At 41.3% G+C, this 25,935-nt stretch overlaps 1 protein-coding gene across 1 annotated transcript in view; it reads right to left on the reverse strand.

Annotated features, from left to right (window-relative positions):
* Window positions 1-24,666, reverse strand: part of KCNB2 (potassium voltage-gated channel subfamily B member 2) — a 188,097-nt gene extending 163,431 nt beyond the window's left edge. Inside the window, exon 1 of the mRNA XM_066625117.1 lies at window positions 24,088-24,666. Coding sequence (XP_066481214.1) covers window positions 24,088-24,666 — 579 coding nt within the window. The remainder of the gene's footprint in view (window positions 1-24,087) is intronic.
* Between the last annotated feature and the right edge of the window lie 1,269 nt (window positions 24,667-25,935).

Genomic DNA, 25,935 nt, shown 5'->3' on the forward strand with positions numbered 1-25,935 from the left:
CAGAATAGTTGCACTTTTGGTTTGAGTCAAAGAAGATGATAAAGGGGGGGCAGCATGTGGTGTGCAGCATTTGCCTTTCTGTGCAAGGCAGCTCTAATTAAAATTTGACTAAAGAAGCAATCAGCAGATAGCAGCATTAAACTAATGCTCTCAGATCTACACACTACAGTGTTTAGAACTTAGAAATTTTACACAAATGTGAGTTTAATGGTGCCTGAAATTATACCGTTAAGACAAATAACAAACTTCCACCTCATTAATACATGAAAAGTGACTGAAGGGGTGTTTCATTCTTAGAACCTATTTATAGACAATATTCAGGGATGCTGTGTTTGATTTTTATGTTCCACTATTTTACGTTCTATATTGTAAAGTGCCCTGGGAACACTTGTTGAAGGGTAGGATAGAGGTTGATAAATGAAACAAATATTCTAGGAACCAGTCCTTGACCAGCAGGGAGGCAAAGTGGATGACATAATAGGCTCTTTAGTCTCTGGTTTTATATTATCTCCTGCTGGTATCGCTATATGGTTTTACAGAGCAAGACTGGTATTGGTGGAAGAAAGCTTGATTCTGAAAAGACCACAAAAGAAGATGGAGGAAGCATTTGGCTGTGGGGCAGAGTGCTCTTTGGCATGTGGTCTCTTAATCCAAATCTGCCTGCCCAAATTGGTGGGGGGATGGGGTGGGAGAAGGCTGATCTCTCTGTCCTCTGAAGTGATTCTTTTTCCATCCCCTGAAGAAGTCATGGGGAATGAGAGAAAGAACTGGAAAGAAAGGAAAGAGCATTTTAGGAAAGAGCATGTCCTTTGTCTTGGTGTGCCTAAGCACACATCCCTCCTCTCAAAAGCTTTCATCTACCAACAGGCAGGCAGAACTCTCTCTTCCACTTGTGTGTAAGGAACAAAAACAAACACACCTCTCCGCTCAAGTTTCCCTCCTCCAGCGATCCCTTTGGAAGTGACGAGAGGGCTCAGCCTCCCTTCAGCCTGGAGTTGATCACTGCAGTATAGAATGTTCCCTTCCATTAAAACCCATAACAAATGTGAGTTTTGGGGTGCATTGAGTTTAGGAGAAGGAAATACAGCTGATGATAGAGGGACTATGTGAAAGGCATGGTCTAGTCACCTGCATCTCCAGCTAAAAGGGAACAGAGTGTAGGTAATAGACATGATCTCTGCCTGAAACTGAAGTGTTGGTGTTTGTTTGATATTGGGCCAGATGAACAGGTGGTCTATCACAGCATATGATCAATTTCTTGTTAATAATACCATTGATTTGTTTTTATTTTCAATCAGCTGTAAATGGCTTTGGGGACCAAACACTTTATAAACAGCATACAACTGAAATAAAATAATATGATGCCTATTAGGAATAATTTGGGTTTTGGCCTTGTGGGTTCTGGAAATCAGAACATACATATCTTGAAACAGCCAGCACTATCACACCTGTGCAAAAGCAACACTCAGGACATACTGCACCTGAATACTGAATACATACTGTATTCATACTGAATACATACATACATACATACATACATACATACATACATACATACATACTGCACCTGTCTGTAACTTGGGACATCTGCAAGTCAGACATCCATGTCAGGGAACCAGTGTCTAATTTTGTAATGTTTACCCTTTATAATTTTATAGTTTCTCATTCTCTTCTATAAAACAGGAGATTTTTACCGACAAGACAAACTTCTATTCCACTCTTGCTCCCCTGCAACTGGTATGCAGCGCCTGCTGAACCTGAAGGTGACACATAGTCTTCATGATTAATGGGGATTGACAGACCATTGAAATTATTGTTGTGATGATGACCACTAGCTTGGATTTAAAAGAGAATTTGCCCAATTCCCTTTAAAATCCAAGCACGTGGTCATGATCACATCTTGGAACAAAGTCTTCCACACAATAATTATGCACAGTGTGAAGAAATCATCCTATCCAAAATCTCTCACCAATCCATTTCAGTGGATTGACCTTGGTCCTAGTATCAAGAGAGATGGAGAAAAACTTCTCTCTCTCTCCACTCTCTTTACAGCATACATAAGTCTCAATTGTGTCCCTGCTGAATCATGTTTTTTTCCAGGCTAGAAGGCCCCAAACACTGTAGCCTTTTCTCATAAGGAAAATGTTCCAGCCTTCTGATTGTTTGGATTCCAGTCTTTTGCACCTTTTCCAGCACTGCGATAGCCTTCTTGAAACGACCACCTGATAGCACATGTATTCTTTTATGATGCATAGTTTGACAAATATTACATATCTTGTAAAGTCTACAATTTATTCTTTTATATGTATACAGAAACACAACTGTATGCATGAGCAAAACCAAACCAAACCAAAAATGACCAAGTACCTTCTCTAGAGGGTGAATGCACATGTGCAGATCCAAGCATTTGCGGTCAGCTCACTGCCACACACAAGGATCTTATTTCAACTTCCTTTATTATAGTGCATAATTGTTCAAACAAAAACATGCTTGTGTTTTGGGTTTTCCTCAGAGTGTTGTTCCCAGCTTTGGGCAGCCATCTGGAAGGATGCTAAATAGGAGAGGTGGTTCAGAGTTGCCATAGCTGCCGCACCACTCCACAATTTTGTTTTCATCATTTTACCACCCATCATCTTGACCTAACATTACACAGCACTTCTCACTCCCTCTGCAAAAAGAAGAGCCTTGCATCATGTTTAATGCATGTTAACGCTGGCTTCTTTATGGAGTACTAAGGCAGTGATAGTCCTAATAACACACAAGCCTTCATCAGGCTTTCTTCTGTCATACAGAACAGACTATTCTCAGCACAAAAATTAAATGTGAACTACAGCAGGACTGACGTTTTGGATACATATGGAGAATAGTTGTGTCTGATAGCAATAACAATTCAAATAGCATTAACATTCATTTACATATCTTTCCCCCCCAAAATTGATAAACTGCCGACTCACTTTTACAAAGCACACCACAGAAAAACAATAAAAGCAACCAAAATCTTGACATCAGAAAAATTCCATTTAAGCAGCAACCTTCAATATTAAGCATTTCCAAAAGCTTAGTAGAACAGGCTGATTTTCTCTGTTTCCCTGGAATGCAATTAAAGATGGATGGAGCAAAGCAAGCAAATGAATACACTTCCAAAGTACTAGTGCCACAGACCTCTGTACCCTCTCTATACAAACTTCCTAGAATAAGAGGCAAAACCTACAGCAATGCCTTCAAAGACAGGCAGTCACATTAAATGGCAACAAAGCCATGTAAAATACACCTGTGAGCAGATTCTTATAACAAGCAAATTGCATTGTACCTGTCTTTTACCCCATTTATTGCTGTGATGGAAGGGATTTACACTGGGTGTAAAGGGGAAAGGGTTAACCTGTCTCTGCCCACACGGTGGGTCTGATCCAATTCCTCCCCCTCCAGATGCAACTGTTCTAAGGAAGGCAAAAACAGGCCTAGAGTTCCAATTGCAGCTTTTCCACATTAAGTCCCGTTTGGTCTTTTCCATGTTAAGTCAAATTTGGTCTTAAGGAAATTTCAACACTTTCAGCTTACCCCAAGCACGCTGAATATTTAGGCTGCAGAAACCTGAAAAGGTGTTTAAAAAGGCAATATAAAAAGGAGGTGTAAAAGACATTTTCAAATGAAAAGAGCAGAAAGAAAGAAAAAATTCAGATCCAAGAAAAATCCAATTAAAACCCAGGCCCGTCTGCATATGAGGTAGATCAGTGGTTGGCAAATTTTTTAGCACCAAGACCCACTTTAAAAACAACACTTTATTGAGACCCACCTGGATTTACCAGATTTAAAAAAAAATCTAGAAAGAAATTATTTATTTATAATAACCAGAAAAAGACCCTCAAACTATCTCTCAGCTCCTTGCAGAGCAGTTAGCAGCTATATTGCTAACTGCAGGGTAATCAGCAGCTACAGTATCTGATTTTTCAATAGTCTCAGGGCTTGAGGCAATCAATTATTTGATCTTCTAATCACCCTTTGGCAACCTACCAAAAATCATGTTAAGACCCACAAGTGGGTCCCAACTCACAGTTTGGGAACCACTGAGCTAGACCTTCAACACCTGTTGCCTACTTAACATAAGTTGCTTCCTCAAAACTTCTAATCCTTTGTGCCGATGGTTCCCAAACCTATCTGGGTCAAGATGCCCCTACAGCCTCCTCAGCCAGGTGCCACCATCTTGAATCAGGCAAGGTTCAAGATGGCAGCACCCAAATCTTGTGAGATTTTGTGAGGTCCAAGGTGGTGGCTCCTGGAAGAACAGGGAGGAGGGGCCACCAGGGACATCCCACGATTCAGCTGTGAGCGTGCCATGATGCCCTAGGCTAGGGCATCGCAATGCACACTTTGGGAATCCTTGCTTTATGGGTAGAAAGGGTTAATCCAATAATTGACTATGAATAATGAATTCTAAAAAATGATTTCCTCTCACTGTGTAAAACGGAAACTACAAGAACTGAATATCTTATATAGGTAGGTATATATAGATATAGGTAGGTATAGGTATGGGTATAGGGGTGTGTGTGAGTGTGTATGATGACCTATATATATATATATATATATATATATATATATATATATAGGTAGAATCTAGCTGAAGTCCAGAGACCTGGATTTGTGTGATCCAACTTCCTTGAGAAGTACTTGAAGTTGTTCTCGTAGTTTCCCTTTTACATAGTAAGAGGAAATCATGTTTTAATATTCATTATTCATAGTCAGTCAATTCTTGAACTGAGAGGAAGAGAGATACAGAAGCTAGTGACCATAAGATGACTACAAGAAGATGAAAAACTAGACCAAAGAAGATGAAAAACTAGACCAAAGCAGGCAAAGTAAATAGTTAAGGGCGCAATCCTAACCCCTTATGTCAGTGCTTTCCAGCATTGGCATAGCAGTGCCAATGGGACACGTGCTGCATCCTGCAGTTGGGTGTGACTCACAGAGGCCTCCTCAAAGTAAGGGAATGTTTGTTCCCTTACCTTAGAGCTGCATTGCCTTTTTGTCAGTGCTGGAAAGCATTGACATAAGGGATTAGGATTGCGCCCTAAGTCTCTGTCTGGTCCAAGTGCAGGAGAAGCTGACAAGACCCATTTGAGCTGCAAGCTGTACTCCAGGATGTCACAACCTGATAAAGAGGACTGAAGTGCTGCTGGAGCTTCCCAGAACGATATGTGACTGTCAGAAGGCAGAAGGATTGTGAGCAAAACCACATCAGAGATGATGCAGATGGCCATAATCTAGGGAAATGCCAAACTGACATTTCTGTTGCTCCAACTATGCTGGACACCTATTCCAAGGGCCATTGTGGTCTATAGAAGGATGTCTTCGAGCCCAATCTTATACATGTCTACTCAGAAGTAAGTTCCATTAGAGTCTATGGGGCTTACTCCTAGGTAAGTGTGGATAGGATTAGGCTTTAATGGATTGGGGCTCTTAATGGATGGCTTGAAGGACAAAAGGTTCAAAAGGGAGCCTGAGTTTGTTAACACCCAGGACAATACCTACTAATGTGAAGACTATGCTCTTCATAAATGTTAATGCCCCATCCTTGAGCTAAGGTGGACAGTTACAAGACCAAGGCTATGACATTAGCAATGGCTATATGGAGGATTAAACAATACCCTATTGAAGGAGGACATCCCCCAGTATATGCTGCTGGATCAATTTCACATCAAAGTAAGGGGGCTCAACACCCCCCCCCCCATCTCTCTTCACCATCAAAGCTACAGATTGCTCTGGCCAAGAAATCCTGTATGCTACAAAAGCATGAAAGCTTAGTTATAGGATAAAATAAGAGAGACAGCTGTGTTTAGGAACATCTGGTGTCTGTGTGTCCCCTGGGTCTTCCAGGCTTCCCAAGATCCCATGTGATTTCTAAGTGTTCTGGGTCGTAGACTGATCACCCACTGACCTAGAATACTACAAATCACTATATTTAACCACATCACCAGGTCCAGTCACATAAATGTCAATTTTGTTAGATGCATCCAATCTAGCAATCCTACTTAATATTTAAGTACAAATATTTTTACAGACACATCATTCCTCATGGGTGCATCTAAGCAGTTAAAACAACCTACGTAGTTGTTCCATGGTTTAAAAAAACTGTTCAGGAATTAGCACCCAGAAATTCAAAGTAAGGAGCCATGTGTACCAAAGGGCATATTTTTCTTTAGTAATCTTGGCAGCAAGGTTTATCGACAACATGTTTACAATGCACAGAAGGAGTATTCTCATTCACAAATGGAATGTGCTTGGGAAATTTTCTCATTAGCATTTTTAAAGAGCTATTATTCTGCTGAAGCCATTGGATGCAAATTAAATGTTGGCATAGGAGACATTTCTTGTCACAACAGACCCCAACCAGCTGTCACCTTTTTTGCACCCAGATCTTTTTGCAAGTGAACAAAACAAAAATCTCCTTACAATTTGGTAGAAGATAATCATTATCTGCATTTTAAGATCCTTCATATGAGTCATTTGTTGCACAGATTTAAAAAAAGAGAGAGCTTTTTTCATTTTCCTCAAAAGTACCAGTTGTCTGATGCCAGCCTGCATTTTTAGCACAGCTAACGCCAGCGTACATTTAGGCAGTGAGGAGAATCAATTTATGAGGACACATTTAGCTGTGTCTAATGGATTCCATGATATGCTCTGAAGAAAATGTTGTGGCTTTCGGAAAAACGATTGTGGGTTTGCATCTGTGCAGTGCTTCCAAAGTGTATTTTGCGCCATGCCACCTTCACTGGAGTATACAAAATCAGTGATTAAAAGTCCTGTGCAGTCTTAAATGTTTTGCAGATTCCCCAAATGGCAGCTAGGATGGAGTATTTTCTGTCATTCAGATTCTCTTACACACCTCACTTGCTGTCACCTTGAAGAAGTTAACCATTGACTTTGTTCTTTGGAATTTGCGTAAAAGTTGTTATGCTGCACATGCTCGATCTCGTCTGATCTTGGAAGCTAAGCAGGGTCAGGCCCGGTTAGTACTTGGATGGGAGACCGCCAGAGAATACTTGGTGCTGTAGACTTATACCATAGTCTTTCGAGACTGAAGGTTGCCAACCAACCACTGTTTGCTAACAAAGTAGATTTTTTTTATAGCAAAGGCAGGCTTTAGGCTACTGGGTGTGGTTGGTATTTTTGCCACAGCCTTTGGAACTACCAATACAAAATGGCAGCTTTGGGAGGTACAGCCAGATGCCAAATGGTGCCTTTGTACAATAATTTACATTTTGCGGGTTATTTTTTTTACACACACTAAAAAGACTCTACAGTACTCAGTATTCAACCCATGTTCCAACCAAAGCTAAGATGGAATTTGAACCTGGGTTCTCAGGAGCCATGGTGGACAAACACACAAAATTAAAACATCTGAGGTAGGAAAGTGGGCAGAACATTTAAGAGTAACATTTGCCTGACATCGAAAGCTGAAATTTAAACATTGTGGGCTTTTCAATATCGCCAGAAGCTATGACCTCCTAGGACGGGTGACCAGGTCTTACTCAAGAGTCCCAAATGCATCCCACTGAAATGTTCCATCAACTTCAACAGCATACTATTGTTATTCTACATAATATATTGAGGCTGAAATACTATACATGCTTATCTGGGAGGAAGACAGCCTCATCTTCCCCCCCCCCAAACCACTGAATACAATGGGATTTACTTCTTTGTAAACATGCATAAGATTGCACTGTTAGAATAGTAGAACAGCAGCCTAATCCTGTGCATGTCTACTTGGAAGTAAGTTCCATTAAAATCAGTGAGGCTTTCTCCCAGGTAAGTGCAGATTGGATTGCAGCCTAAGATAGTAGAACAGGAATTTCAGTATCCAAGGATTTGAATTATTTTTTAAAAAACTTTACATCATATAACTCAGGGGGGGGTGTCAAACTTGTTTCATACAGAGGGCCGTTTCATACACTGTATAGTTTCATGCACTGGCACTAACCCCTGGGGGCTGGGGATAAGAATAGGCCCTCAGTTTGGCTGTACTTGTTGTAAGAGGCGACTAAACAGCCACTGGGTAGATGGGACTCGTCAGCCTGGGAAGGCAGCTCATCTGAGAGAAGGAAAACTCTGATCCCAAATCTCCACTGCCTTGTGGCTACATCCAGTTATGGAAAAGGCTTCAGGAGTCAACCTCAAGGCAAAATTCAGAGCCGGAGTCCCTGAGGCAGTTCATGGCTGAACACAGTCCCGTTCTGGCAACTCCTGCGACGCCGCTAGAACCAACCGTATTGGCTTCTGCCTTTCCATTGGACCATTTCAGCGATGTGGAGAGGGGGGATTTGCTGCATGGGAAACAGTCTATCCTCCATATCTACTTTATCCAGGTTTCGCGCATAGGAGAGGACACTCTGTTCCAGAACCACTATTCAGAGCGCGATACCATAGTCTTCCGAGACTGAAGGATGCCAACTTTAACAGAGGGCCGAATAGCATTCATTATCCCTGCTGAGGGCTGGAAGTGATGTCATTGGACAGGAAGAGATGTCATTAAACAGGTCATAACCAAAAATAAACACTTTTTCTCACTTAGGAACTCATTAGCTACAAATGACAGAAGAGAAAGCATGCAAACCTTGATCATATTTCAAGATAAGGGACAGTCCAATTTTCACATGAACTTCCCTTTCAGTAGTAACTCCTCAGCACTGATCAGAAGCTGAGAGCCTGAGGGCCGGATAAAAAGCTTTCGTGGGCCACATCAGGCCTTATGTTTGACACTTCTGATAAAACTATTTGCAGTTAATATGTTGCAGAAACTAACAAAATTTAGTATCAACCAATTTCCTTTAAGCTGGGCCTGTTGGAAGTCATTAAGGGCCCAATCCTATCCAACTTTTCCATACCAGTGTAGCTGCAATGCAGCCCTGAGGGACTCTTTGTGAACTGCAGCGCATGCCTCACTGGCATGGTTGAACTGGCACAGGAAAACTGGATAGGACTGGGCCCTAAGTTAGCTTTACTAATTCACTGACAAATTTCCAGTGCATTGTTTCAACTTCAAATGGAGCTTTTGTTGAGGCAATACTTCCATTTTGGAAGACAGTTTACAAAATGTAATTAGCACAGAATGTGGCTGCTCATGTGGTCCCCACAGCCCAGTGTTTTGCCTCTAGCAGGCTGCTGCTCTGGGGGCTGCACTGGCTGCAAATTTGTTTCCAGGCTGAAGAGCAGGTTATCTGAAGCATTGCCCTCTACTACAATCCAATCTGGTCCCTTCAGTCATCAGAGAGAGCCTGATTACCAGTGCTGCCCCCCTTAGAGGTGGGGGGGGGATGCCTAGAGGAAGGACTTTCTTGATGTTGGCATCTGGGTTGCAGAATGCCCTTCCTGAGGATTTGCAAAGCTTTTAGTTAGGTCTCTGGGTTTTATTAAGATTTTATGGCTTTTCCTTTGGTTGTTATAAGCTACGACTGCTTGCTGTCTGGATGCTCTTTTTACCCTTGCTAAAGTAACCCCATTTAGTTACTTCAATGAGCTATTATGCTGTTTTAGTATTTTATTGTTTTTTATATTAAATTTTAACCTTAAAATTTGTGTGACCTTTATTTTATTATTAATTCTTTATTTCTTTTTGTTTTACACCTTATTTTACTTTAATGACTCATTTGTTGGAACATGAATTTAATGCCAATAAAGGTCTCTAAATCTACTCTGTATTTTAAGTTTTTAACTCTGTTCTGTAAACTGCCTTGAGCTACCAGTTTAAGAAAGGGATAAGATACCAGGGATAAGAAAAGCAGGATATAAATACTACAAATAACATAAATAAAAATAATGACAAATCAGAGATTAGCGCCTTCTCTTGGTCACCACTAAACCTGATAAGGAAGAGAGGATCACTTGCAGGGATTGTTGTCACAAACTGAACCAGTTTTTTATTTATAATGGTGCTTATATTTTACTAAGGAGGCAAGGTGGATCAGGGTGCAGAAGATTTGGAATAAAAGTCATCACGTCTACACAGAGATAGAAGTCCTTTCCTCATATATCCATATCCTGAACTGTTTAGTGAATTTTTAAACCCATTGTTCCATTTTTCTAGAGTACAGTACATCTCCTTTAGCACAGCAACTGTGTTCCAAAATAGCACCCTTAAGCCTATGAGATCTACTTTAAGTATGACAAGTTACTAAACAATGAATGCCAACGTATTTGATATCATTGATTAGGGTGGTGAGTCTTTTCATCTGCAGAAAAACTTGGGATGCTAAGGAAAGTCTATAGTTGATCATATTATAGTGCGGAGTCTTGCAAAATTCCTGCTAGCATTAATGTTTTGTGAGGCTGCTAACAAAAGCATACTGTACACACAAGTATACACAGCAATTCACGTGTGTTATTCTTGATGGTGTCCTTACAACAACTCCGTCAGGTAAGTATTATCATCATCATCCCCCATATTGCAACTGGAGCTGAGAAGCTTGGCTAAGATCACCTGGTGAGCTTGTGGCAAAGGTGAGATTCAAATCAGAGAAGTCCTGACCTGCCGGTTAGCCTCTTAACTACTACACTGCACTAGGGAATCATACATAAAACAGAGGAAGCCCTAACATATACATAAGCAAAAGAGGCTATAAGGGGAAAGGGAACTCTCCTTATCACACTTCCGTGGATGTAGTCAAGCTCCTTCTTGCAATCAAGCTCCTTCTTGCATCAGGGAGCATCAAGCTCCTTCTTGCAATATGTGCTTGCTTGTTATTTTCAATAGAAAGCACTTCCGCCCCTCTCACCCTCTTCTTTTCCTTCCATAATCTGTAAGTACAGTATCTCTGAATAAGAATGAATTGGTATGTAAACCACTGCGTTCAAACAGATTATCATAGAGAATTGTGGGGAGCTATTTTATATATATGCTTCACACACTTTATACAGCAAAAGGATAACATTTCTAAATTCTTTAGGAATTTTTTTTAATGCTCTTAGGAATAATTTTTTGACAGAATTGGTTCATGATGTAAGTTTAGCTGATTGGCTGTTGTTGCTGCTGTAATTTCTGTATTTTTGAGAAACAAATGAAAATCAAAAGATTTATTAAACTGTCTTCAAGTTGCAGAGGAATTTCCTCAAGCCTGTACTTTGCCTCCCAGTGCGATTTAACCCTTGATGACTTCAATGCCTGAATGGTGCACTTTAGAAACAGAACCTCTTCCTGAAAAAGTCCAGTGGGAAGACTAGTTCCCTGAAAGGCTGGCAGAAAAATCTCTTCTCTGCCCACAGTGTTTGTTTGCTGTTAATCCTTCCTGTGGCTTCAGGGAACCAGTGCACTGGAATTAAAATTGTTGTGCTGCCTGGAGTTTATTTGAAAATAAACTTAGGTTTATATATATAGTGTGATTATATATATATAGTGATATTACTAGAAGGCATAGATATATGATCAAAAGTACATTGAACCAATGGCCTCTTTTAAGAGCAGTTTTCCGTTTTCAATTTCATACCCCATCAAACAAAAATGTTGATGTTGATCTAAAGGCAAAAGCAGGCTGAGAATGAAAGGAAAATGTTGATCCATCAAACAATCTCCCTCTTCCCCAAGAGCTGAATCTATATGTAGACAGAAGTGAGAAGGGATTTCCTCTCTACAGAAATCATTACTACCAGTAACAAATATTATAATAGGAATTAGCATGTAATGCCAGCATTGAGAGATTTAGAGTTACAATGGACATTCCATTTATACAACACAAAGTATTTTGTGACTTTACTGAGCATTCTGTTACAAGAATATTGTTTAGAATACTTTTCTTGTCAGAACAGCTAGTACAGGCCAACTGAGGCAGAGTAAATCATTTTCATTAATTGTTAAAGAGTTCAAAAAGTTCTTCAAATCGTAAGTTATTGAGCTAATAATATGTGGGCAAAATGCAAGGTGCCTCCAAGGAGGCCTATGTAAATCATATTTTTATGTAATAGATTATGAGTATGAATTCAGCCTAATTAAATTTTATGGGAGGAAAAACAGACTACTGCTAAGGTGAAACATATCAGAATAACTGATGGTGCAATCCTATGCATACTTACCCAGAAGTTCCAATTCAATGGGACCTACTCCCAAGAAAGTGCAGCCTGAATGACCCAAAAGGTACAATGTGAAATAGTAAATACTGAGACAGTGTGATGTGGTGAACAGAAAGTTGGACTGGGACCTGGGATCTCTGGCCTGTTACAGGTTCACTGTGTCTTTGAAGAAGATTCAGAAGGTCCAGATCATAAGGGGTTTTCCCCATGCCAGCATTAATGGGACTGATGAAGAAGGAACACCGGTGCACAAAAGTATGTGATCTGGGCAACCTAAAATTTCATCTGTTGCTGATCTGATGTAGAAGTAGACTGTGACCTCTCCAAACTGGATCAATGGGCACCACAGTGACAACTGTGAAGGATTCATAGTGTAATCCTATGAATGTTTCTTTGGAAGTAAGTTCAATGGGGCTTACCTCCAGGTAAGCGGGAGAAAATAGCAATGGGGCTAGAACATCTCTGAAGGAGGGGATGGAGTAGAAGAAGAGTGGAGGAGGGGAAAGTGGTGTACTAAACCAGTGGTTTTCAACTGGTGTGCTGCAGCACATTGGTGTGCCATGAATGGTCTGCACATGTGCCGCAGCAGTTTGGGGATGGGTCACTTATTAGTAGGGCTATTAGAGGATGTGAGCCCCCCCACCAGCAATGTGGTGTGCCCTGTCAATTGTCAGAAAACTGATGGTATGTGCCCTGATAATTTTAGTGTCTTGTCAGTGTGCCCTGAGATGAAAAAGTTTGAAAATTGTTGGACTAGAGCTCTAGCCAAACCACATCCTCTCCCTCCACCTCTGTCTTCCTTTTCCAAACCAGGGAGGAGCAGAGGCTTGCATATCACTAGGTAGGGGAGGATAGCATTAAACATGCCACTTCAGACACCAGCTGGACCTGTGCTCAGGTCCTTGATTCAAAAGTCTGAGGCTCCTCCGCAAAGCAAATTAAGACATTTGGTGCATTGTTAGCCTATTTCAAGTCCGCTGCCAATAGTTTTAATTTTCCAAATTCTGGGCATATGCCCCATCTCTAAATACCAGAGTAGCTTGTGTGCCTTTGTTTTATTTTATGAACATTTAATGCTGTGTTCTTTGCTGTCAAAAGTTCTTACTCTCAAATATGAAATCCTTGGTGACGTATATCATCTCCACAAGGCAAAAGGCAGCATAACTAACCAGAATTTGCCTGATCAATATTAATTGTATCTGCCTTGTCCGTGTGCCATGGGAGGCAGTCCTTCTGCTGCTGGCAAACCATGGAATCTCAAGAGAGGGGAAGATTTTAATCGGGCTCATCTGATTCCTCCTCCTTGCCAGGCTGTTTCCCAGGGCTATGATGTCATCGCTAACTCTCCAGGAGCCAATGCCCTCAGCCTTCTTCCCATCATTCCTCATCAGAGGCACCCAAATGAGCTTTTCATGTCCTTCCAGCAGCCTGTATAGGTCTGGACTTCTCCTCTTTCTAGTGCCTGGATTTCCTTAGGCTTCTCTGCTGCTGCCATGGTGACAGAACTGCCTTGAGAGCGATACTGGTTGCAAGCTAATGATGCGACTGTCAGCCTCAGCAGCGGATGCAGTATTTTCTACAGCTGCGTGCCCCCCCCCACGGGAAGGTTTGAGCTGGTCCCAGACACTGCAGGAACGCCTCAGGACTAGCACATGCTCAGTGGCCCAGCAGACTAACCACTCTGTGTTATAGATTGCTTTATCGTGAACCAATTTTATGTGGGAGTTCACTGCTTAGTGTGTGCAATGGTGTGTGCATCAAAGTTCAGGCAGGGGCTGAGGGTCCATCTACCACACAAGGTCAACCAATTGGCCTGGCCAATTCTGAATCCTCAATACCAGTAGCAGCGCCCAATGCTTCATCATGGGGCACATATGGGGAGCCAGGAGGGCTCAGTCCTTGGCTTAGCCCCAAGGCCTCCAGCAACCTGGTACTGGCACTGAGTGTTGGCCTGCTGCTTGAGAAAACAAGGCTTAGGGTGCAATCCTAACCCCTTATGTCAGCGCTTTCCAGCACTGACATAAGGGCAATGCAGCTCTGAGGTAAAAGAACACACATTCCCTTATTTGAGGAGGCCTCTGTGAGTGACACCCAACTGCAGGATGCAGCACATGTCCCATTGGCTGTGCCAGTGCTGGAAAGCACTGACATAAGGGGTGAGGATTGAGCCCTTAGTGAGTCATGCAGTACTGAATTGTAGCCACAGAAGTTGCCAAACCAACCCCAAGAAAAAAGGCAACCAGATTCACATCCCTTCGACATGCAGTCATTGTCTGCAGATTATTAACTTTTCCATTTAATATTGAGCCACCATGTTATGCCAGTTAGAATCACTGTCTTTAGCAGGACCAGACAAGTCACTAAAGCAATGCTGATTGATCAGCCTAATAAATTTAATTAGGCAAACATAATGATGAGATTATAATGCTTTGAAACGAAGCTATCTGGGGGGAGGCAAGAGTAATAGACTGCTCCGATTGGTTTTATCTGTAATGACACAGGCCTTGACTCATCCGCTGGAATGAAAGTTCAAAACCTTCCAGTATGTGGTCAGCACTGACTGTCTCTGTGCCTTGACCAGAACGTCACTGCCTGTAACTCTTACATTTGGCACACTGGCTGTTGTAGAAGGCAACTGGAGGAAAGTGCTGTCCACAGGATCAGGCCATAAGCTTTGAAACAAAAGCCCTTGAAAGAAAAGCTTGAGCATTTTCAAGCATTATCTTCTTGCTATATGAATACCTTCAACAATTTTGGAGAGACCGATTCATATTAAAAAAAATTCTACCATGTATAATATCACTATTGTCAAAATTAAGATGAAGTGAGCAAAGCAATGCAAGGAATGCCTGTTCTCCTCCAGGGGAGCATCCTGGATTTCGACTGTCGACATCCGGAACGGTATTATTGTTACTTGGCTGCCCTTGGGATAGTTCTGGTGTGTCCTAGACCTCTATTTTGAACACTATCAAACCTTTGTGGTTGCATCAATCAGGACTCAAGTGGAAACACTGAATTCTTGGTAGCAATGTCCTCCAGTGTCCTGCAGTGAAATTCACTACCACCGCAGGGAGGGGGGGGGGTTCCATCCAAGAAACATTTTGTGAAGAACTTGTGGAGGTTAGGCTGCTATTTAGGTTTCCACACACGCAAAAGAACATAAAATCTTAGATAATCCATGCAGGTTTTAGGCAAGTGCAGCCAAAGGGTTTAAGTATTAGTTGTGAAGTGCAGTGCTACTTTTGACAAATGCTATCAAGTAAATGCACTCAGCATAAAATTCCTGATTGCAACAGGGTCAGTAGCAACATTCTTCTCTATTGCAAGGGACTCTGCATTTCAACCTTCATCTTCTTTACAGGTATACTAGAGCCAGAAAATTTACATTCACTCAGATCAATGAAAGTTCCTCATTATTCAAAGATGTCCAGATCCAAGACATTTCTTCAGATCTGTTTTAGCTCTCAGGGGAAAGAAAAAAAAAAAAAAAAAAAAAGCTTAGCAGCTTTTAATAAGCAACTGGAACATGAACTAGAAAATTCAGCAAAATACACAAGGGTTTTGCTGTTTTAAGCTAGTAGTTCCCAAACTGTATACCACAGTGAACTCGCAGGGTCACCTCAAGATGTCCCTAGTGGCCTCTTTCCAGGTCTTCCGGGTACCACCATCTTGCATTGAGTAATCCTCAGAGAGAGAATCCAGGACAGCTGGAAGAAGAGGGCGCCATGAAAGGAGGACACCATGACTGTGGTAAAGTTTGAGAACTGCTGTTCTAAGCACATAAGCATTCAAATTAGCAGTCATTTCCCCATTCCTTACTGTTGTTTTAGGTTTCATGAACCTAAGTTTGCAATGATAGACACTAAGAAAAGCTTCTGGGGCCAGTATCCTATCTTTTGAAAATGCATTGATTGCCACAGAATGACTATTCAGTTGGACCTGACAAGTCATTCCATGTTTCAGCATTGGTTGCACTACTTACTCACTCAGAAGCAGTACAATCCAGATCAAAAATTACATACAATATGCTACTTCTGACCTAGGAATTACCCCAAACATGAAAAGGGAATGCTACCTTGTTTGAGTTGTGAAGGGTGCATGCCAACTTCACCCCATAGCCACATTTCACTGTTAAGTTCTGGCTAAGCTACCAGGGTATGAATGGAGGAGAATGAATTCTGTGTCCTGAGCATCTTCACCATGGTGGGTTCATTCTGCAAGCTGAAGAATCACTGCAGTTGAAGAATCTAGTCAAATTGTGAGCAAAGCGACTAATAGCTGCTTTCTTCACAACATGGTTTCTTTGGCCTTTTGCACAATCTATTTTGAGGATCAACTCTTAGAAGCAACTCATATAAAGTGTTGTCCAGGGAACTAGGAAGCAAAGGAGATTTCATTTGCAGCCTGGGAGAGGAAATCCTGCTCAGTGACTCAGGGACCAAGATCCTGATTGTATATTTTTAATATATTTTATATATATTGTAAACCGCATCAAGGAATTCAGAGAGTGAGCAAGGTATAAATATTTCAAACAAACAGTATAGGAACTTTTTATCAAAACCAGGCACAGGTGATTTACATCTCCAGTAGAGAACACAGTTTATTCACTAACCAAGCAATTTCAGTTTGTGTGCTCATTTATAAATTAATGGTCAGGTTTCGAGCTGAAACAAACTAAGCTTAAGCTCTCTCAGCCTCCAACAAGGTGCGCTTTGGCCCTTAAATATCACAGTACGCTGTCTATACTGACAGATTTATCAGCTTTCTGGATGGAATTCGCTAAAGCACTGGCCCTGTACAATCTCCATTCATTTCAGTTGGGCTTGCGTGAGAGCAGTTCTCGGCCCAAGGAACAGACGGCATTATCCAATCAAACAGATCTTTCTGATAAGATGCCATTTTCTCCCACAGCTGTGCAAATCTCACGTGTCCAGCCTTTAATACGCCACTGCAATGAGGTATGTGGAAGAGTAAGACTTGCATCCAATAGCAACACACTTCCATGGAACAGGAGCCACATTTCACAAATGTCATGCCGTTGCTGGTATACACAACAATCCCTTCTAGCCACTTAGTCTGTCTAAGAGTGCTATTATATCATTGCGCAGATAACTCAGAGATCAGCACGCCAAACCCAGCAAACAGGGGCCTCATTTGGTTTTGCTGTGTTCCCAGGAAGCAGATTAGACATGCATGTACGATGTATAAATCTTTAGTCATGACAAATGCAGCAATACAAATATCTTTCTGCATAAAGGCCACCTTTGTTTTCATTCAGTACATACTGTACATCCCAAACCAACACGCTACAGTCATTGCTGGAGAACACTGAAACACACATTCTGCATTTCCCAGGGCCCAAATCTGCACTCTGTACAGATCTGAAGTAACAAATGTTAAAACATTTTTACCGCAAAACAGAAACAAATAACTTCTCAAGCCACAATTCAATTAAAACACTTGGATTTCATACTGTTTCTAGTTCCACTGACTACATTGAGCTCAAAAAATGCTGCTCCAGTTTAATGTGTTATGGATCAGAATTAACCATAATGCATAAGCAAATGGAACATAATTTGATTTGCAAAGGAATCTCTTTGGATTTATTATCGATAACTAAGCTAACTCTTAAATATTTAACTCTCTTCTATAACCATGTGACACTGCTAAATAAATTGGTGCACACAGAATTAAAAGGTTATTTTCTTCATCATCACATCTACCAACCTTGGGGAATAGAGGAGGGAGGAATTGTTAATTCGGAATATGTCCTCATTGACTATCTAGACACAGTTCTTTGCAAAATATTACACAGCAGTTTGACCTTGCTGTATATATGAGACCACGAAGCCACCAGGAACTCCTGAAATCTGATAGCAGAATTATATCAGATTAGAATTTAAGTCAAAGTTTACATTTTAAAAATACTTTAGATCAGTGGTTCTCAAACCCATTGGAACCCACTTTTTAGAATGAGAATCTGTCTGGACCCACCAGAAGTGATGTCGTAAGTGACATCATCAAGCAGGAAAATTTTGAACAATCCTTGGTTGCAATCCCACCCACACTTACCCAGGAGTAAGTCCCATTTAGTATCATTGTTTAAAGCATAAACATAGTAGCCTGTTTAAAGTACATCTTTGAAGTGTAACATCTTTCCAAATGCAGTCACATACTATAGTAACATCAAGTCTAGTATATTAAAAATAAAATATTGAAATGAATGGGGACCCACCTGAAATTGGCTCCCAACCCACAGGTTGAGAAACACTGCTTTAGATACAATGGTCTATATCCTAAGAAATGAGAAGAGAGGAAAGTTCATGCAAGTGAACTTCTGCATTCTCTTCAGCAGCTGGGAGACCCTCAAAAGATGTCTGTGTGGAGTGCAGGGGCATTTGGGTTAAGGGGACATCGGCAAAAATCCCTCATTTGCACAAATGGAACTGCCTTCTGTTCATGAAAAGGGAGTTAGGAACCAACCCAATATGACTGTGTGTAAAACTAGCTAGCATGCCTTGTCAGCCACCATGCTGAACGCGGTTTATAAGCCACGTATCATGACATATTAGGGGTTGGAGAAATCTCCTACTGTTTGGCTGAGATGGCAAAAAAAGACTGGGTGACTGGACTGGCCAACTTTTGGCAGACCACAATAGGGTTTGCCTATTGGGTGGACTGTTTTTAGGTATAAAACCCATCAGAAGTTGCACAGGCCTGTCTTAGGTGCATGGATAATTATACCCATGCATGTTTTGCCATGAATTATACCCATGAATAAGCCATTAGATATTTGATTTTTTTCTGTAAACTGCTTTGTGAACTTTTTGTTGAAAAGCGGTATATAAATACTGTTGTTGTTTTCCAGTGGAAGTGCGACTTCTGTGTCGCTTTATTCATAAAACTCTGTCAAACCAATGGAGTCCTCTTTCATAGCTCATGACAGAAAGAACCTCTTTCCTCTGCGCATTTGATGAATGGGGATAGTCACTGCCACAGCTGCTGGAATCCATTGATAGATGGTCTGAGTTTGGCTCCCTGTCCCTGGTCTTACCTTCACTAAGTATCTGAGTTATGAAGAACTGTCAACAGCTAACAGGTTACTTCCAGTGGGAATGTTGTTTGTTTTATTCAAACTTTAGAATTCAATAATAACACAGGAATATGCAGTAGCCAATAGTTCTAGATATGATTCAGAAAATACTCATATATAGAACTCATCAAGATAACAAAATGCCACCAGGCTTGTACTGTTCCAATGCTGGTCTTCTTTTTTTTTTTTTTCAAAGTTCTGCCAGCTAAAAATAATGCTGACTCATTAGTTACATGATGCCTTATTTAGAAAGAAGGTAAATAATATTTTAGTGATGGATTCACTAGTCCACATGTGCAAGCTTTTAAAACAAAATCAATTTAAAACTGCCATTAGACTATAGCTGGGCTTCTTAAACTGGGGCGTCGCGATGCCCCAGCCAGAGAGCCCTGGCCTCTGTCCCTTTAAGGGACAGGGGCAGGGGGAAGCAGCGACACGATCCCCAGGATCGCATCACTAAGGGGGGCACAGGGACTGGCATTTACTTACCATTCCTACAGCAACCTCCCAGGGGGTGCAGGGAGCCCTGCGTGAGTGTCTGCAGGGCTCTCCAGCTCTTAAAAAGAGAAAACGCAGCAATCGCACTCCACTTCCAGTTTTGCAGAGATGGGACATGATTGCTCTGCTTTCACTTTTGGAACATTGGGGAACCCTGTGGATGGTTGCGCAGGGCTCCCCTCACAGATTCAGGTATCAAATTGGAAAAAGTTGCTACTTCAACAATTATAACAGTTGTGATAATGCAATGATTCAAATACAGGTGTGTGTCATTTAACGACAGGGAGATGGTCTCCAATCCCCACTGTTATCTGATTAGGTTGTTAAGCAAACATTCAGCCCAATCTAGTGCCTTTGTTGCGTGAACAGACACTCCCTGCCAGACACTAGCTGGCTGCACAGGTTACTGAAGATAGATTGCCTCTTCTTTGCATTCAGAGCCTCTCTGTTGCGTAAACAGACACTCTGCTGCAGGTTATGGGAATTCTGACTGCCTCATTAAGAGCCTCTTTGTTGTGCTTTGACCACCTTGTAGATGCATCTAAGTGGAAGGTGGTTGAATGACGCACACCTGCATATGTTGTAACTTGTCTCATGATATATAACTTCTGGACCAATATTGTTCTGAGGCAGCAGGTCAAAGGATTTGGTGTGAATATACCAAGGGTATCTCATTTTCTGTTGCTGTGAGCCAGCAAGTTCTACTCTGTTCAAACAATTGTAAGGTTCTACCTAAACTACAGACAAGTAGTTTAACAGTAATTCTCTCTCGCCATGGAGAACCCTAGGAATTCTGGTTCTGTGAGGCAGCTAAAACTCCATTAGCACACTCACCAATGCATTCTATAATTCCTAGAATTCTTTCGGAAAAGCCATGACAATTAAACTACTATATAAAACTGATAAGACATTTCTGGGGTAGATGCATTCCACTCCACAGCAAACCATCACCTGAACCCACCCACCCCCCAATTCTTCTGCTCCCATTCTATTGTCCCTGCTTCTACTCTCATGAGAATGTGCACACACAAACTGCACTCTCCCAAGCACATAGTATCAACTGTGTACATTAGGGGTTTGTGCACACCCACCCATTGCCTGCTTGGCAGCCCCTCATCTTCTGGTGCACTCAGACAGCGTACAAAAAGGATAAGTTAAGCTTATCTTCTTTTCTGACTTCAGCTGCTATTTCTTGACTGGCCAGTGGAGGAAATGCTGGAATGCTCTCAGCATCCCCTCTACGAGCCATTAGAAGAAGTGGTGATGGACACTGGAGGAGAAGGTAAATAGCTGCAGCCACCAACACCAGTCCCACCACCCCTCCCACTTGTGATTTCCACTTACCTCCTTCTCCAGCATCTGTCTCTGCTGTTGTTTCTTTTAGAGGCCAATGGAGGGAATTATGGGAGCCTACAGTGTTCCTATCACTGACCACTAGAATAAGTGGTGGCGGACCTGGATGTCATGCGCTAACATACAAGAAGAGGATGGAGCCAGCCACCTAGCAACCAGTGGGCCAAGGGAGGTGGTGGGCAAATGCAGGATATTAACACCTCTTGCCAGCTTGCCATTTCCCCCAGCTGCCATTGGAGGTGAAGTTTCAACTCAACTCATGGCTGGACCAGCCCTGGGTAAAAGTATTCCCAAAATCAGCTTTCGGAATCCAGTTGTATGAATTGCAGTCCATGCATTTCCCAGAACTAGAATAATTTCACAATGGATTAGCTAAAAGTCTCAGCATGTCCAGGCAATAGTTAATTCAATCAAAGTCATTTCCTTTCCTTAAGAGAAGACAGGCCAACTATATAGTACTTTGCAAACCTGACAGCCATAGGTTTTGCATCAGTTAGATGCCCATATTGCTGACAGCTTCTGATATCTTGTTCTACAGGGATTCAGTATGTCTGCTCAGTCATATGCCCAGTCTCCACCATACTGGTCTCTGGGATCTTGAGCACACAGCTAGCTAGTAACATATGGCTTCTGGGTCTACAAAGACTACAATTTCAATTCTGTTTGTACAGACAGAATAAACACAGGCAGAATAACACACTACAGAGATAAGCCTTGGCACCTGTTGTTTCCTAATAATAAACTAGGAATTAGATGCATGAAGGTATTGTACTGTTGAAGCAGAAATACTGTATCAGAGCTTGAGGTTATAATTCAGAGGAACGTGAAATAGGAGGCAAAACAAATTGTAAGGTAGGGACATTTTCTCATGTGCGTAAATTAGTTAATTCATAAATTAGACTTTGAGAATACATTTGAGCCAGAATGGAGGCTTAAAAATTTGAGAACGAAACAAGCACTGGCTACACGCAACAACATATTCATTTTATGTGGTCCCATTAAGCCTATAGGGCTACTTTAATATAAGATCATTCTGAACTGTGGTCAGAATGAATGACAATTGCAGCATAATACCATATTTATTAGGCAACAGATTATTTCTATACATCCTTTGCAGTCAAATTAAACTGGGTGCCCTTATCACCTAAGAGTGATTTCAGACACTACATCTTGAGATGGTAGGAGGGGTGATGGGGTGAAGAGTAACTTGTGTTTCTTGTTTTTGTGTTTCTTCTGCAACTACTGATGGGGGCTCAAGCATTTTTGTCCTGGTCCAATGTATGAACTGCCTCCATCTCCCATACCTGATACAGGTTAGGCATCCCTTATCCAAAATACTTGGGAGCAGAGGTGTTTTGGATATCAGATTATTCTGTATTTCGGAATACTTGCATATACATACTGAGAGACCTTGGGAACGGGGCCCAAATCTAAACACATTTTTATGTTTCATATACCCCTTATACATATAGCCTGAAGGTAATTTTATACAATATCTTTTATAATTGTGTGCACAAAACAAGGTCTGCGCACGAAAAACAGTTGGTGATTTTATTTCTTTAGGTAAAAAAGAAAAAAAAAGTTATGTTGGCACTCAAAGTTCCATGTTTCGAAATAAGGGATGCTCAACCTGTACTTATACATCTCAATATAAAGGAAATGTGTGAGCCCCATTTTGGAATGCTGGAGGAAAAGCACAAACACAACTGCCCACGAACCAGGTACAAGAAGGCTGTAGTCTGTACAACTAGCATATTAACATACAGACACACACACCTGTATCCATGGGGGTTCCGTTCTTCCTCCTCCCCCACTGATAGGAAAAACATGGATAAGGAGGAACACAAAATAAATAGTGGCCCCCCACTCCTTCCATGCCCATTACCTTTGTTTTTGGCAGCGATGGAAGTACGGGTCTTTCTTGCTAACAAACATTCTTGCTCAACTGAAGAATGGGACGTGCAGGCAGCCAGCCTGCACTCTACTGAGTGGAAACAGAATAGTTTCCCTCTCGCATGCAGGCTACTTGCCTGCAGGCCCACAGTTGAGCAAGAATGTTTGTTAACAAGAAACACCTGTACTTCCAATGCTAGTAAAGACACACAATGGTACTATACTGGGGAACATGGGGGTTCCCCCCAAATTTGCGGATCCGTAGGTAAGTAAAACATTGGATACTGGATCCACGGATACAGGGGGACACCCCTGTATTTTATTTTTTAAAGTGTGCCCCACACGCACAAGCCTACAGACAAATGGAAAAGAAACTTCACTTCCTTCGGCCAGTCAATGGAAAAACATCTTGCATGTTACAAATACACAGAAAAAAAGTGAGGGAGAGATTTAAACCCATTAAACAATTAGACTTTGTTTTTAAAAACGGTCTTGCCTAGATGACACCTTCTCCATGATACCTTGTCAGTTAAAGGTGTACTGCTATTTGCCAAACTATTTGAAAAAGACTTGTCATCTAGGAAGACAAACTGAAGATTCGTTTAAGATTTTCAAAGAAACACTGTGCAGGTCCAACCCAGTGTTCACTCAGGCAAGTGGAAACTTCACTCCTGACATCAATGGGAGCAAACTAAAGGTAGAACAGAACTGTATCATCTCCTTAATTCACCCATCACTTAAAGCAAAAGAGAACAAGCAAATAAAGATATAATTATTTGGTATTCAGCTGACCAATTAGTATTTTCCAGAAACTTGTAGGCACATTCAAACATGTCTATGTGTGCAGCAAGACTCCCTCATATTTTTTTTTAATCTCACATCCTTTATTCATATTGTACTAGTCCCAGAGGTCCTTCAGGTTCAGGGGATTGCTTGACATACAAGAGTTGGAACAAATCACTTGCACAAGGGCACAGCGTACAAAGAAATCTTACACAACCCTTTGGTTAGAAGCTTCTGCTTTTTGAGCACACACCAAAAGGAAAAAGACAAAAGATTATATACATCTAAGTCCACACTACCTGTACTCTTTATCATAAATGTTGTCAGCAAAGCATATCAATACATTTTGGTGTATATGTATCACAAACCAATATTCTAAATGGTTTCGCTTTAACCTTGGTCTTTTGTCCTACCTTTGCAGCTACTGAGGAGTTGGGTTTCTCCAGCAAGTCCCAGAGTTTTTTCCTTTTCTCGGGGCAGCAGGTATTATCAAACTCTTCCCCTTCTCTTTCTCTCATTGTCTCTGCCTCTCTCCTTAGTTCTTCATTCATTTGCTCTTTCTTCTGATGGTATCTTGCCTGGCAACAAGACTCTAAATATATTTCATCAATACCCCAGAAATCTAGCTCTTGGCCAAACGAGAGAGCACACATTTCCTCCATCATGTGCAGCTTCCCCGTCCTGTAGAAATTTAAAATGGAAGTGAAAGCACCAGGGTGTCGATCAAAGAAATATTCATTTTCATTGAGATTATAGTCATCGCATACTTCTAGTAAGGATTCATGACTATTGCAGTCTCTGAGCTTCCCTAATCGTGTCCGTGGAAGTCTATCTAAAGTCCTCCATAGAACTTCATGATTGAGACCACCTACGTTGATTTTGACTCTTCTTGAACATGCTTTGCTCCTGATTATCTCCACTGGTTCAGGTGGAAGGGACTGGGTGGACTTTGAAGAATTTTTGTTGATCCCTGGAGGAGCCTTTTCAGCCATCCTGAAAAGGATGTAGCAAAAGAGCCAGAGTCTTTAGGAAAACGAACTTGGGCGAGAGGTCAGGTTGGATCTTCTTTAGACGGGTTTCTCCATTTCTGAAGCTGAAAGACAAAGAAACCCATAATTCAGGATACTGCAAGAAAGTAATTGTCTCTCGCAAAGCAAAAGCCTTGACTTACTAACTCATCAATGGATCTTCTATTTACCTTTAACTGAGAAACCAGAAATTTGGCATGCCTGTTGCAAATTAATAAAAACTATGTTGTGTTCTAGGTAGAAAGGCAGTAAAACATCCTATGTGGTGTTTGCATTGCCCCGACTCACTGACTCAGCAATTTAGCTCCCATTTCCTGATAAGGTAGAAAGCTGAAATTGGGTGTGGCTTATGAATCACTAATAAAAACCTCATTATGGGACTGATTGAGTTCTATGTAGAAGGCAATAAAACCACCCATGTGGTGTTCTGTTGACATGGTGATAAACACAGATCAGACAGTGAACTGAGGGAGTAACAATGCTTTCCCTTCCAGGTTTTTAACCCCCAAGTCTGGCTCAACCTCCAGTGACCTTCATTCCTGCCTAAGTTCTGGCACTCCATCAGTGCCAGAACAGAAATATTGCTACCAAAGATGCCCTTTGAAGAGTTATGAGACTCTGCTTCATTCCTGCCTAAGTTCTGATGGAGTGCCAGAACTTAGGCAGGAATGAAGCAGAGTCTCATAACTCTTCAAAGGGCATCTTTGGTAGCAATATTTCTCTTAATGAGTTCAACTGGGCAATCTAGCAGCGATGCAGCTCAGTGATTTAGCTATTCTCTGCCAACTTCAACTTCCATGTAATGGTTCAGAGATGGCTGTTATATACCCTTTAAAGCAACTAAAGGGTATATATTGGTCACTTATTGGTCACCTTTTGGTCACTCCTTTTGGAGGGAATTTTAAACAAAACTGCCTTCCGGTTCTTTTTGAACTAAAGGGTTTTGGACAGCAACTCATATTTTGAATTCTAGCTGACTTCTCACAGAAAAACCAATTTGTGCAACCTTTGCTCATGACAGTGCATATGTATGAAATATCTCTAATTCATAATTCACTCATTTATCGAGCTGGTAGCAACAATTGAGGTAAAGAATGTGAGAGTATAAATGAGGTTGTGGGAGTGTTCATTCAGCTGGGCAGTTTGTATCTCTGAGTCAATATAGCTTAAGTTCTACTGTACCTTATTTAGTAAATAATGCTGAAGTATTTCTTCACTATTTACTTAAGTAAT

Source organism: Tiliqua scincoides, chromosome 4 (assembly GCF_035046505.1).
Source record: "Tiliqua scincoides isolate rTilSci1 chromosome 4, rTilSci1.hap2, whole genome shotgun sequence".
Classification (NCBI taxonomy): domain Eukaryota; kingdom Metazoa; phylum Chordata; class Lepidosauria; order Squamata; family Scincidae; genus Tiliqua; species Tiliqua scincoides.